The following is a 15,962-nucleotide window of genomic DNA, read 5'->3' on the forward strand; positions in this document are numbered from 1 at the left end:
AACTAATTTTTCAATTATGGGTTTTTTTGTACTGTGGGCCCCGGGCCTCGGGGCATTTTCTAGTCGGGCTAGTTCTTACGGGACAAAGTTAGTTGATAGTGTACTAGTAAAGTGCCATGGTTAAGTCTTTTCTCAACCACCAAAGGCATCAGTCACAATACCAGTGTGCTCTCTGCTGCTACCCAAGCCAGCGCAAGCAGTTGCTTTTTTCTTGTGTGCTTTGTCTGAAGAACAAAGGGAACCGTTTCTATTATTCTATCAAGATGACTGAGTCTCGACAACAAAATGTGATTCTTCGGGCCAACACGGTGGCCATTGACTTCCGGTCTTTTCGCATAAGACCGAGTATTGGTGATGTGGAACATTTGCTGAAGGAGAAAATGCAGCTTCGGTTTTCAGACGTCAGTTTCATTCAGTTGGAGCACGTCAGACACGCGGTGCTGATAACGTTCAACAAATTCGCCCAGGCAAAACGATTCATTTCGCAAAACAACTTGAAACACGTTCTGGATTATGACACCGCAAAAATCAAGATCCTTGTGTATATGGATAATGGAAACGTGGAAGTTAAATTACATGATTTGGCACCACGTACTTGCAAAGTGGCCATTAAAAGATTCATGTCGTATTTCGGAGAAGTGGAGGAACTACTTTCCAGGTATTTCAAATGGTGTTTTTGTGGTGAGAATGCGGGTAGACGAACCCATTCCCTCCTACCTTACCCTGCAGTACACAACAGAAGGGGTGATACCATTATACAGCGAACTCTATGTACATATCAAGGACAAACTAACACGTGCCAGGTCTGTGAACAAACGGCCCATTACGGACAACCCTGCCCAGAAACCGCTAAAAAAAGCTCATCTACAGAAAGAAATACCAACACTCAGTCTCCAATATCATTCCCTGAGCCACAAACGATTGCCAAATTTGTGGCTGCTTTTCAAGCAATAATGACAACTGCGAAAGCCGCGTCAAGTACCACAAACTCAACAGCTAATTCTAGCAACGAGGGAGCTACTAGCAATGAAGAAGGGTTCACGGTCGTGACCCGAAAGGGAAAGAAGTCAAGAACAACGCCTGATCGCGAACATCAAGGCAGTAACACCGATGATGACCCGGACATGTGCGAAGCCGACAAAGATACAAATGACCCCCTTGATATAGTTGACGTGAATGCAAGGATTTCCCCGACACGAAAACGGATCTCCGCGCGCAATGCAAGTCGCGCGTACGGGATTGATATTAGCATTAATTGTTTGTTATTTTTATTGTTTACATCATGTAAATACATAAAAGACCCACGGCTCCGTGAAGCTAACGCTTTGAGCCGTGCCAAATAAACGAATTAAAAAAAAGTGCCATGGTTCTAGTAAAGTCCGCAATCGACTGGACTTACACTATTTTTATTGGTTTTGGGTCATTTCCGAACTTTTCCATTCAATTATAAAAAATGCCGGCCCCCAAATAAGACCCGAGCCCCGTGGCAGCTACGCCTGCTGACCGCTTCTCTCACCGAACCTGGGTTTAACCAAATGCAAATCATATCTATTTTATGTTTAAAACATCATTGAGCCAATTCAAGTTCCGACTCATAATATAGACGTTTTGAAATTCATAACATACATGGAAACAACCTCCCAAAAAGTCCGTAACCTGTGGAATTTGGAAATCGTAACCGAGCTAGTGCGAAATTCTTTGCAGTAAATCGCTTCATTCCACTTTCGTTGTATATTAGACTACACTTCGGTTACCAGCATCGAAAACAAAGCACATGGCCTAAAATTGTAAGCCTAACGAAGTACACAGACAAAACAGTGCAATGCACTCGAAAAAATGCTGTGGATCAGTAGTCGGTCCCGAAAACATGCCATACCAACCATGTATAAAAGCTTGTTACTGCCTTACTTGAGTTAACCGCTCGAAAGAGTTGGCCCTCGGAGGACCAAACTATGAACTGTTTGACAAATTCCGTTGATGAATGGTTTCGAAGAAGCTGCTAAAATAGGACTCATTTCTGGCTCATCACAACTAACAAAAATGATAAACCTAACCCTCAAGTTATGTAATTCGATCAACAAATTTCTTCTCAATCAACACCGAATTGAAGCCCCGTTTGGGGTCGGGTCCATCCATCTGAGGCAGTTTTCTTCGTTCGCTTTGAACACTTTTTACCAGCACACGCTGACACCGGTCTCGAAGGCTCTTTTTTGAGGCACTCTCTCACTCTGGCTGTTCGTCGCAATAAATGGTTCCCCAGCAGCAGCAGCAGCCCATCTAAATAGTAGACATTCAACCGAGAAGCTTCCTAAGCAGTAAAACTGATACCTTCCACCACGTGGACTTGCGGGGGTTTGGGAACGTGGGGCCGGGAGGCTACAACACAAAATAAACAACATATAAATATATTTCTTCGAAAGATGGCGGCCAACAAGCGTCGTGTCCGGGCGAGAGAAGAAAAAAAAAACAGGGGGGAAAAGATAAACGTTCTTCGTCGTTTTACTTCTCCGGTGTGGACCTGGTCGGGCGGTGACCGTGGTATGTAGTGAAACTACATGTTGTCAGGCCGGAGAAGCGCAGGAGAACCTTCAATAATTGGAACAAAATATTTTGCATGTTGAAAGTTGAATGCGAATGAAAAGAGCTGGCGGGGACCAAGGGACTGAACTGATTTCATTACACGGGACAGTTGCCCGCTTCCAGACCCTGTAACTTACTTCGACTGGAAGGTAGTAATTCGATATTTCTTATAGCGTGTTGTTTTCTCTTCTCTTCCGCAGATACATCCATTCGAAGGAAAAGCCATTCAAATGCACCGAGTGTGGCAAAGGTTTCTGCCAGTCGCGAACGCTGGCCGTCCACAAGATTCTGCACATGGAGGAGTCGCCACACAAGTGCCCGGTTTGCAATCGCAGTTTTAATCAACGCTCGAACCTGAAAACACATCTGCTGACCCATACGGATCACAAACCGTACGAATGTAATTCCTGTGGAAAGGTGTTCCGAAGAAACTGTGACCTGCGGCGTCACGCTTTAACCCACACGGTCGGAGACGTTCCGGCTGAGTCGTTGGATGTTGGAGATGATGATCCTAATCTCAGTGGAGATGAAGATGAAGGTGTTTTGGAGGTTGATTCCCCGGTGCATTCGCCTGCCGGTCGAAACAGATCTCCGTCCCCACCATTAGACATGCCCGTATCTGCTGAACTTGAAGATGACTATCCACTAGAGCACGACGGAGAGAATGATGAAGATGAAACGATCAGTGTAGCCGGTCACGAGCCAGATCCAACACCGGTAGTCCAGTGCCATCACGAGAGACCCACCGGGTCGAAGAGTCCGTACACTATGCGGCCACAATATGACTATGGAAGTAGAACTTTCATGCTGCCACCATTACCGCCCCACTTGATGGGACAGAACTGCGGTGGGGAAGATTTGACCACTGGTGGCCCTGGGCCAGGACTTTCGTCACAGCATCCACATGACATGTTCATTCCCATGCTTCACGTTCGAAGGGATTTACATCACAAAATGGGATTACTCGGTCGAGCTTCATCCACCATTACAAGTGGTCTCGTGGAACCTGGTGGCCCATTCTTCGGTTCCATTCCATTGCGGAAACGTGCCATGGGTCCGGATGGTGAAGCACACCCAATCATGGGCCGCAATCTGATGTCCACTCATCTTTCACCTGCGATGATGAATCAACGTCCGTTAATGAAACCACCCGATGAACCCCACAAACCGAGCTCCCATCCACCGGATGCTCCCCCTCATGAATCAGTTCCAATGATGTCCCCAACATCTCCTCTTCTATCACCTCACCTTGCCTCGCCCTCCCTACCACTCCAGCTACCTCCACCCCCGCCAACTCAGCTACCCATCAATCTCGCCAATCTACCCTCTTCCGTGGCAAAATCGTCACCAAATCCTGTTCACTGTTCATCATCATCGCAGTCATCAACTACCGTACAAGCCGCACAATCGTCACCAGCGATTGTCCCATCGCCATCGTCGATAGCGAACCCACCGCAGCCACCTCCAGCATCCGTGCTACAACAGCAGCAGCAACAACCGGCCGCGCTGCCAGCGCCACCACCACCACCACCACGTAAGACTGGATTCAGCATAGAGGATATCATGCGCCGCTAGACAAAGCAACGAGCGGTACGAACGAACGGTGGATGTGCCTCCACCGTCTGAATCAATCAATCAACCGGAGACGGTTAATTAATGCTAATGAATGCTACAAATGTACAAAAAAAAATACAAACAAAATCACCGCAACGACACGTACAAGAACACGACAACCCTCCCCTGCAAGGACGTAACAGTGCCTGTGTGTTTGCGGGGGTGGGTGTGGGAGAGGAAAAGGGAAAATCGGTTTAGTTGAGCGTGAAGAGCGTTTCGGTTCTTTCTTCCACCTGGTGCTTTATTCTGCTATCGACGAAAATGCTGATTTTTGCTTTGCAATAACTTGAGAGGGTATACGCTCAATACAAGTTCTCGGGGGGGGGGGGGGGGGGGGATAGCATTAATTTTTGGCGGGATGCTTGTGGGGGTTTGGGTTGCTGATAGGATTCGACACCCCAATTGAAGTAAACATCTGAACCAACTTGGAGATTTCATTAAATCGTAGATATCAAAAAATTGCACAGTTGTCCAGAATCTAAATTTAGCCGGGATTTTAAGTTTTTATTAAAACTAAACAACTTAGCCTTATTATGTCTGTGAAAAAGTTTTCTTAGTTTAGGAGCTCCTTCTTTTTGTTTAAGAGTGGTTCAAACTTTACTAAGATCAAAAAATTTACCTTTTAGTCATTCTATATAAAGCCAGTAACCTTTTCTAAAATTTGTCGTTCTGCAAATTTTAAAAAAATTTGCAGAAGACAGGTAAGCTCTATCTGTCATACTTTTCAATGCACAAGAAATTTAAAATGAAGGTTTAAGGTGTTTCTTAGAAAAATTGTTGTATTCATAAAACTTTTTCGGTATTGATTTAAAACTGAAGCAGTCTTCAGACGATTTTAAAATTGTTTTAGGTCGAATTATCTGTGAGGAATTCCACGAAGGTCCGTCAGAAAATCTCTAAAATCGTTCCGATAAAACTTTACAGGTTCAACCGTCATGGAAGATTAAACATTTTCCACAGTCAACAAGATTATTTTGACTCAAGCGTAATTTTTCAAAAGGGCGTAAACGTTTCTACGTGCAATAATTTCAATTTTTTGTTCGATTACACTATTTTATACAGTAAAACTATCTGAGAACGAGTTACAGGGAATGAATACTTCGGCACGAAAAAATATACACTGAAAAAATGTCATTTTTCGCAAAAAAAAAATTATAAAAATTTAAATTACAAAAAACCCATTCTTTCTATTTTTTTTATATTTGGTCAACAAAAATATACAGAGAAAGGAAACATTTTGAATGTGGTTTCATGATGGAGAAATTATCAGCAAAAAAGTTTTTCTAACAATAACTTTATACATGTTTTTAAATTTCATACTAATTGACATACAAAACTGTAATTTTATTACAGAATATAATTCTAAGTATCATTTTAAATCAAAATGCATTTAACAAATATCTTCCAAAATGCAACAGTTTTCGAGATATTTGGAATTTTGCTCCAACCAAAACAATTAACTCATGTAATTATGTCCTTTTTAAAAGTTATTCACGTTATCCCATCATAAGTTGTCAAAGTCTAATGTTTATCGTTTTTAAGACATAAAAGAAGCTTTTTTAGTGTATTTGGATCATGGAGAAGCTTTTAATAAAAAAGTTTTCCTAACAACTTTGGACAAATTGTTATAATTCATGCTATTTGCAGTCAAAAGTACAATTTTATTTTTGAATATGATTCTTAACGCCATTTTAAATCAAAATGCCTATAACAAAAAATTTCTGAAATGTAGTAGTTCTCGAGAGATTTTAAATTTTGTTATAATAACACAATTATTTTGTTTTTTTACGACCTTTTCCGAAGTTATTCGCGTTTCTCCATCAACAACAATTAGTTTTTCGTAAGGCTCATAACATTTCCTATAACTTTCCCATTGACATCAAGGCGATATTGTAAACCATTTGAAAGCTACATGAAAACAACCAAAATATAATTCAACTATATAGTTTAATCATCAGATCCTATGGTTGAATCATATTTTGATTGTTTTTGTATAGCTTTCAAACGGTTTACAATATCGCCTTGATGCCAATGGGAAAGTTAAAGGAAATGGTATGGACGTTACGAAAAACTAATTGTTGTCGATGGAGAAACGCGAATAACTTCTGAAAAGGTCGTAAAAAAACAAAATAATTGTGTGGTTAAAATAAAATTTAAAATATCTCGAGAACTTCAGAAATTTTTTGTTATAAGCATTTTGATTTAAAATGGTGTTTAGAATCATATTCAAAAATAAAATTGTACTTTTGACTGCAAACAGCATGAATTATAAAAATTTGTCAAAAGTTGTTGTTAGGAAAACTTGTTCATTAAAAGCTTCTCCATGACCCAATTACACTGAAAAAGCTTCTTTTGTGTCTTTAAAACGATAAACATTAGACTTTTGACAATTTATAATGGAGTAACGCGAATAACTTTTAAAAAGGACATAATTACATGAATTATTTGTTTTTGTTGCAGCAAAATTCAAATATCTCGAAAACTATCACATTTTGGAAGATATTTGTTAAATGCATTTTGATTTAAAATGATACTTAGAATTATATTCTGTAATAAAATTACAGTTTTGTATGTCAATTAGCATGAAATTTAGAAACATGTATAAAGTTATTGTTAGAAAAACATTTTTGCTGATAATTTCTCCATCATAAAACCACATTCAAAATGTTTCCTTTCTCTTAGATTTTTGTTGACAAAATATAAAAAATTAGAAAAAATGGTTTTTGTGTAATTTAAATTTTTATCATAATTTTTTGTTTTTGTGAAAAATGACACAACATTTTTTTCAGTGCATATTTTTTCGTGCCGAAGTATTCATTCCCTGTAACTCGTTCTCAGATAGTTTTACTGTATAAAATAGAAAAGAAAAATTTGAAATTATTGCACGTAGAAACGACTACGCCCTTTTGAAAGATTGCTCTTGTATTAGAATATTGAAATTGCCAGAAAAAAATCATGGAGATTCATAAACCGAACACAAATGTAAAGTTTCATTCGAATCGACGATGGTCATATTTTGCGGTCGGTCGGTTTCTCATGGAATCCCTCCTGTGTCATTGCACCGCATTTCTAACTATTATTGTTATAAAGTTATGAGCGGCTTTTTCGCCAGAAATGTGGCCTTTTACAATACCAATTTCACTGATTCGGGCAAACGAAAGATAATTCTTTTTGAACTACATATAAAGTCATGATTCATGGCGATTACGATATTTTCGTAAACTTCGCAAAATTGATTTCAAGATTTTTTTAACAAATTAACCCTTAGCAGTATGTTTAAATTACTTTCACGGTGGACAACGTAAAATATATAGTTTTGTTCTCATGAAAAAAAAATTTCGCCTTGCATGTCTTTTCTATTATTTTAAATAGTGGTTAGGGTGGTTCTAAGTCTGTTAAAATCAGCAAACTTACTTTTTAATTGTTCGAGAGAGTTTTACAGTCTTTCAGAAAATTGAAGAAAATATTTTTTTTTAAAAACTGGAGAATAAGAATAATGGTATAAGACATTTACAAAAAAAAGTTTTGAAAGTTTGAGCGAATCCTGTACATTTCTTTTGCAAAAAATGTAAAAAGTTAGGATGTCTCAAAAATTGATTTTTTATATAACGTTTACTGTTTGAATTTTTCGTTAAGATGGCTTCAAAAATACTGTCAGATATCATGAAAGACAACAGTTCGTCTCAATAAACTGAACCTGTAGGTGTTTTCGTTATAAAGCTATATAGATACTTTTTACTGAAATTAAGCTGCTTTCTCAGTAATTATTGTACGATATAAAATATATTGTATTTGCCATTTTTTGTGGTCTACACTACAAAACATGATATTTCATATGACAGCAACGATATTTAATATAAAGCGTTCTGTGATTTCTTACGGCGAATTTAAAAATAATCTTTCAAGTCTTTCGTATTCAATTTTTTGTTAGGGGAAACTTCGCACTGCGACCACTATTCAGGGTATCTTTTGTGGCTGCCCTTGTTTGCTCTACATATTACAAATCGCCCGAATCCAATGTAGTTGGAAGCAGGAATACCAGGTATCTTTTTCAAATGTCTTTACATTTTATAAAAAACTGAAATGAAAAATTCTCAAAGGGGGGAGTAAGGGAAAGTTTCAAACTCGAATTTGCATTTTCGATGCCAAATGACTTTTAAATGCATGAAACGTTGAGATTTGATGAAATCTCGAAAAAAATGTCTTCAGTTGTCTTCAACGGCCAGGATTCGGAATCGGTTATTGATTTTGAGCAAGAATTCTGCCAGAAATCAGACATTCGAATAAATTTGTCTTCAAAATGAAAAAAAAACACGTCTTCACAACATTTCAAATGTCTTCATAATGAAGACAATTCTTCAAATCTGACATCTCTGGTTGGAAGCAAGTTGTGTGTCCACATGTGTCGTCCCAACCGAGTCATACATTATTAATGTAGCAAAGTCAGGCTCGATGAGAGGGGGGGGGGGGGGGTCAGCCAGGGAAATTGTCCTGAGGCCCGCGTCGTGTTTGGGGCCCGCATTTTTACCCGGTAGATGGGCGAACACGTCCGGTATTCATAGAAGAGCAATAAATATATCAATAGTAATTTGTTTGTAAGCGTTCATCTTATTAAATTATTGTATGATGAAAGTGTTTGTTAAAACAAACGTTCTTAAGGGAATTGTCTACTTTGTATACAAGTTAAAAAAGCGAGTTTTATTACTTGAATTGAGGAATATACTACGAAATATTGAGAAGCCAATTCAAAGTATGTTCGAAAAAAGCAATAGAGCGCCAAACAGGAATACGAGCGCACGAACAAACGCATCCGTCCTCTTCTACGTTCGCTTCTTTGCTGGTTGTGCTGGTTGTTGGCGTGGAGATACTGGGCGTGATTGCTGTTGAGTGAATAGTTGTTCCTGTCAGAGCCGTAGATATTGATTTTGTAGCCGTTTGTGGTTTAGCATAAGATAACGGTGTGCTGTTTACGGTTATAGCAGGTGAGTTTTTTGTTCTTTTGCTCAAAGTTTTCCGTGGTGTAGTTCTTTTTGCAGAATTCGTGCATAGGAATCTTCCATGGGTGCATAATCATTAATCAGTGTTGTCTGATTAAACGTCCCATTTTCGGTTGATCCGCATAAAATGGTTACGTGGTGGAGTTGATTTGTACGGAAGCATTCTCACCATAAGAACAACGTTAGGGACATCCGGGAAATGCGAAGTTTCAGCTGTTATGAAAAACACTTCTCCGTATCTTGACACAAATTTGTTAATCGTGATGTCAGGAGTGTGTGGAGATAATTCGTGTAAGCGTATCTCTGCACGTTTAGTAATAACACAATTCGTCTGCAGTCGTTTTTACCGTATATCAATAGCGGAACGATTTTTAGTTTCTACTCTGGGCGAGATGAGAAGATAGACTGAGCTTAACTAACCGTTGAATAAAATGGTTAATTTTTATATTTTTGTATTGTTATAGCACGTACAAGAATTTTCCCTCTAAAAATGCATTGTGTTGAGATAGAACGGTGATTTTGGGTCTCACCAAAGATGCGTGTGATGTCTATAAGAACCCAATTATAATTTGCGAAATAAAGAAATGAAATCAATTCAGCTCATGCAACAGCAGCAGTGCTCAATTGCCTACTGTACTCACAGTTGTTTTATTTGCGTCTGATTACTGTGTTCTGTGTCTATGTTGTTATCGCGTCCCACATATTCTCACAGCTTACTTAGGTAAATAGAAAATCTTTTTGATTTGATAATTTAAACGAGAATTTTGAGCTGCATCTGCTACCTTCTCAATTTGCTTTCAACAAAAGCCAAAAACTGCTCCACCACTACCAGCAAATAAATCAATTCATGTGTCGTTTTGTCTGCACAGTAGAAGCAAAATATTATGTTCCAAGCTACTGCAAAAAATGAGTGACAAGCAGAAAAAGGCCTATTTCGGTCAAAATATATTCCTATTTACTTTTCGAGACGTTCCTTAAGATCTATTGTTAAAAGTACAAATGGAGCTAAAGATGGCCAATGTTTACACCATACAATTTCACCATGTTAGACACAGCGTGCTGTTTATGTTCCAGACCATCAATGGAACAGAAGCGTTTGTTTCGCGAAACGAAATATATCCGCTCACACAAACTCTTAATCCCTCCGTGGGTTAGAAATATTATTCCTGCTATTGTAGCACCTGCAGATCCTATTTTCTTTACCCCTAACCTTACCACTTCCCCAATCCTTCTCATGAGGGAAATGATGAAAAAACAATTCATGGCAAGGCACAGATCTTCGATCTACATGGGGAATATGCCATTTGAGCCAGACGCTACTAATTCCTGAATGCCCGCAAATTAATAAACTTGTAACTATGCGGCAATTTTACCCTATTTGGATATCACGGAATAAGAAGCTGTCGAAATTCGCCTGTCTGGCACGCTATCTGTATGGCAATATGAGTCAACCGGAGCCTAATAGAAACCACGGACTCACGAGTTTCCCATGGCTGAAGGGATACTAACTCATACTGCACTAGAGGAATTAGATTTATAAAGGCCTGGCAGTAATACAAGCTTTGAGGTCCGACGCGGCTCTCGACGGCTCTGAGCAGAGGATCCGTTTGGAATAGGTATGCCATACCTCGTACGTGTACTCCCGGTTACCTAATACAGTGTAATACATTGATAAACAATCTTGCAAATCTTGTTTCTAATCCCTGAGTAAAGCGCTGTTTATTTGTAGCCTCTTAAACAGCGATCGGTTCTGCCTCTCAACGAGCCCATTTCCTGAGTCCAGTATGGTTAAATGGATTCCGTATCTCTTGCTATAGTCTTCGAATTCGATGCCAACTAAACGATACCCGGCTGTGACCGATATCACCATGGCCCGGCCAGGTGAACGTATGATATCTGTGAGTTATCTTGAACAGATAAATATGATTGCTCGCTGCGAACTTTTCACGGAAAAGTATCTTGTATATGTACCCGCCCGGAAGTAGAGATTGATGGTGTAATCTCCGACAGGGGGCCGTAATTGTGAAGATCTGCTGAAGTATGGAGTTGGCTCATTCAAGGACCCTTTGCTTCAGTCTGTGAAAATTCTGAATTGCAAGCGAATGTGAATTTTTAACCTACTATTGCACTCAGCCTCTCATATAAGGTCATGATTTGAGATATAATTGAGCAAAAATGGCAATAACGATATTGATTTTAATTTTTTTTTTCATGAATTGACATTTTTGGTGATCTATACTATGATACTTCGTATGGCAGCAACGATATTTATAGTAAAGTGCCCTAATCGAAGATAATAATATTTGAAAAGATACATTTTTATAAGTAAAATTTTTGATCTTTCTAAAATTAGACCCACCCTATCTTCTATGCAAACGAAAACAAGGGCCATGCAAAGTGCAACAACTTTCCTAAACATATTATAGGGCTAAATCATTTAGTTAACCGTTGTGTGTCCGACGCGGTACCCGGGTACCTTTTTATGTTTCAATTAATTAAATTCCTATGTTTTATCCACAGCTGGAAATTGAAACTTTGTGACATCTTAGAACTTCACTAAGTCAAGCTTTTGGGTTAATAATATTGTTGATATAGTAAGGGTGGGAGTGAGGAGGGGCTCCTGAATTTTTTTACTACGTAACAGGCCGACGTGGGTACCCGGGTACCCACAACACTAAAATGCCCATAACTAAGGTAATATTCAACCGATTTCGATACTTTTGGCCTTTTTAGATTCAGGAACTCATCCACTTTTGGACTTGGTAAAAATGAATCGGGCTACTTCATTCGGTTCCCGGGAATCCGGGTTTCCGGAAGCAGGTTCCAGTGCTGGGGTACTATTTGCGAACTTCAATGGAATACTAGCAATATGGGTATCAAAATTCTTGGAATTGCATCAGCAGGCTGTATCTCGTGGTTTTTGAACCATTTGGTAATTTGACCCCGGAACGGACATTCCAGAGCAGGTTCCCGTGGGGCCGTGAGTGGCCATTCCATTCCAATTCCATTTTTCAAATTGCCATAGGGTCCTGTAACAATAAAAAACAGACTTCCGAGACAATTTAAAGAGTTTTGATACTCATATTGCTAGGATATGATTAAAATTTACAAATCATATCCTAGTACTGGAACATTATTCGGGAAAATCCGGATTACCAAAAACCAGATCCATTATTCCCGTTCTGTTGTACAGAATCAAAAAGTGGACGAGTTCCTGAATTCAAAACATCTAAAAGTGTCCAAATCGGTTAACGGAAGCCATAGTTATGAGCATTTCAATTTGTGGGTACCCGGGTACCCACGTTGGCCTGTTAAAGGTGTTTTTTTGTTGGACACATAACTGTTAAAATTCCTGCTAAATTTGCATTCTGGACCACTGTGCGCTGGTTGGGTGACATCCATAGATGACGTGGCATTTTTGCTAATGCTTTTAAACACACCCTTCCCCATCATAGAATTTCGTCGCGAAATTCTGGACACCCTTCCGGATAACGTAGCTCTCCAACTATCCTCCTCAAAAATGAGTAACGAATAAAAAAATTGGGTATGTTTGATTTATTCCAGAAGTAAACTTCCTGGATTCACTTCTGGTAGCAAACCGTCATAAACAGGAGCAAACTTTTCTTCGCTCCTGTTCGCTTCGGAGCAACTGTAATCAAGAATCGAGTACTGGAACAAACCATATACCTCCTAGGTTACGATCGGAGAGGTTCATTTTCCCCGAAAGCCAAGCAATGGCTTTTAGTTGCTTTGTTTACCTCTTTTTTCACAAAAACAACTAACAATGTGCAACCTGACGCCATGGCAAATCCCATCTCACTACCTACATAGGTATATATACAACAGCAGTAAAAACCGATGAAACCGAATCCGTGTTCAGCCATCAGAAGCACCAGAAGCTACCGAACAACTCACTTGTCACTCACAGTTCCAACTTTTGTTTTGAAGTCAAGTGCTTCTGCTGCTGCTGATGCCGCCGATGGAAATGGTGATCCCTCTGTTTAGTTCTTTCCCCCGCGTGTTTTCTTGTCAGACTGACTTTTCCCCGCCACGTTGCCGCCGTCACCGTCGGCCGATGCACTACGTGTTGGCCATATCGATTTTAATGGTTGGGTATTGGGAAATCCAACACCTCCGGTCAAGTGTTGGTTTACGCTGATGGATGTGCGGAATATGGTGCCACTCTGTCATGCACTGCAGGACACAATACAGCTAGTCGGAAAAGCTGGTGGAGGAAAATTGCAAGGTGGAAGATGGGACCGGGCGCTCTTGGTTCACATGTGAGACAATGAACAAACTGTGTAAAACTTAGTTTTCAAAAGTGTAACGAGCCACACGTTGTAGGATAGAGAAAATCAACACAAAGTGTTGGTGGTTTCATAATTTTTATTTTTTATACTATTTTTAGTGAAGATTTATACATACAGCATCGTATGGTAGTCGCAGGCATAAGTAGGGAACAATGAATGTAGAGTACGTATCTGAACAGAACATGCTAAGTTTAGTAAGCGTTTGGGTTGTGGATGGACGCAGCGAAAAGAATGAATCGTACTGGACGAAACTTGATAGTTTTAAGGATTATTCTCTGTGCAAGCTCTGCGTGATGCTTTTGAAAAGAAGAAAAGCTGAACAATATAATAAAATTGGTCTTTTGTGCGAGTGATGAATAGAAAAAATCGAAATCATTGGCAACGCTGAGAATTGCCCTGCAATCGAATTGTACAGCAAGTGGGGATAATAACAACGAAAGACAGTGTTAGTGATATATAAAGTAAGGATTAAGATTATAGGTTTATGCAGACGTGCTGAATTTATAACGGTTGGATCTGGTAATTTCTAGATTTCATGTATTTACTTTTAGTCTTAAAACACTGTTTCTAACTCCGTTCAAAATGGCGTCATTTCATGTAAATTTGCCATCGTTATTTTAGATCAATACAATACCTAGGTTAAGAAGGAAACTCAGCTGTTTACAATAGAATAAATCATGCCTAATCTCAGATTAACGCTAGTAAGGCGAGTTAAGTTTAAGTTATTTGTGATTTGTTTAAGCAGTTATAATTCATTCCACGTTTCACAAACGGGAATCCAACGAACAGCGGCCAATTGTACTTATCTGGATGAAAACGATTTTGTCAAATAAATATAAAAAGTTTGAAAATTTATTTTGAATACGAAACAAAACTGGTTTGCTGCTTTATCGCTAGCACGAGAAAGAATTCCATTTTTCATTCCCTCTATAAAAAAGCCATGTCGTCATTCTTCGACTCGGGAGAGATAACCATCGGAAGAAGACCACAAAAAAAAACAAATCTGAAACGAACCGGACAGAAGAAAAATGACCCAACGATTGCCAGTTTGGAGACAAAGGTGCGCTCGGAGGGATACTTTAAAGACCCAAGCTCCGCTCGCCTCTGCTCCTTGTGGCCAGCTAAATACCGCCGTAGAATTGTCACTCCCCCGTCACTCTGCTTCGTTAAACTTTATTACCTTAATCGGATTATCTGTTTTGGCTTATGTCTTCTCCGATTTTTGTCTACTCTTGATAGACCTAAAGTTTGTCCACTGCTCTACTTCCGTTCGTGGTGCCGCTAGTTTTTTTTTCTGTTTAGTTTCATTGCTTCTTTAGAATTAGGTACTGGTTAGCTCCAGTTAGATGCCATGCGACTCATCTGGTATTCTTGTAGTGCTGGTGATGGTAAGTATTTTGTTAATTGTGGTTTGTTCGAATTGCCCTAAAACACGTTTGTACAGGTTTTGGATAATTTAGTACCTAGACATACGCGGAGAATTTCATTTAGGCAACAAAAAGTGGTTTGCAATCGCCGTTTCATGCGCTGTAATTTGTCTAAACTTTGAAATTCGTTCTATTCACTTATGGATGCAAGAATATTCAGTAAAATCATTACAAAATAAACAATACGCAGATAGTAAATTCGCAAATACTGCATATTTTAGATGCCCCATGTGGATGCATTTGTATGTATGTATGTATGTATGTATGTATGTATGTATGTATGTATGTATGTATGTATGTATGTATGTATGTATATAAATATAGTAGGAAGCCACCACCATTTGTGGCAGTACCAGTGGATGCGGGTAGACTGACAGACTTATTTATAGGTTGTTTACAGATAACTCATATTATTGCTGTTACGTAAGGCTTGGATGGACCCATAAACAGAGGCGCTTACGCGCATGCCACGTAAATAAATAATCTCCCTCCAATGGCCACATAATAAAATTAAAGGTTGTTGAGACACAACCGTGACATAAAGAATGTAGCTTTTCAATAGTGCAAAGTGATTCGCGAATACATTTGAAACTATCCATCATATTACGGCTGGAGACTAGACAGCCTTCAGTAAGCGCATTCTATATCACATTCTAGCTTACTCTCCTGCTCCCAACTGTTGCAATTTAGTATACACCGGAGCCTTCAGAACCATGTTTTAAATACATAGAGTAGCACAGACACTCGGGCTGAAGAAAATAATGTTGCGTTCAATAACACTAAAGACATCATTTTGAGCTAAAAAGAACACCCGCTAAGACTGCTCTTGGGAAAGTAATTTCTAGTTTCAGAATGTTCAGTTTTATATTTGTTATAGCACTGCCAACATAAAGAATCTCGAACTGAGCCAGTCCTGAACTTGTTCTCAAGGCATCACACAGTGATCACCTTCCATACAAAAGTCGGACAAAACCTCAAAAGTGGCCCGAATTTGATGAAAACTTCACATTAGGGTAATTTTGTGACGCTGAATT

The 15,962-nt window shown here is 39.2% G+C and overlaps 1 protein-coding gene and 1 long non-coding RNA gene across 3 annotated transcripts in view; one reads left to right on the plus strand and one right to left on the minus strand.

Annotated features, from left to right (window-relative positions):
- Window positions 1-14,375, plus strand: part of LOC131678909 (protein bowel) — a 170,111-nt gene extending 155,736 nt beyond the window's left edge. The window contains exons 3-4 of one of the 2 annotated variants that reach the window (XR_009303756.1): window positions 2,781-4,356; window positions 13,600-14,375. Coding sequence is in view for 1 of the 2 variants with exons in the window: in XM_058959345.1 (XP_058815328.1) it covers window positions 2,781-4,155 (1,375 nt within the window). In the remaining variant the exon portion in view is untranslated. The remainder of the gene's footprint in view (window positions 1-2,780; window positions 4,357-13,599) is intronic. The other variant, XM_058959345.1, reaches the window with a different exon arrangement.
- The window catches only part of LOC131678912 (uncharacterized), a 144,341-nt gene that overhangs the window by 118,647 nt on the left and 9,732 nt on the right, over window positions 1-15,962 (minus strand). The window lies entirely within an intron of this gene.

Source organism: Topomyia yanbarensis, chromosome 2 (assembly GCF_030247195.1).
Source record: "Topomyia yanbarensis strain Yona2022 chromosome 2, ASM3024719v1, whole genome shotgun sequence".
NCBI classification, from domain to species: Eukaryota; Metazoa; Arthropoda; class Insecta; order Diptera; family Culicidae; genus Topomyia; species Topomyia yanbarensis.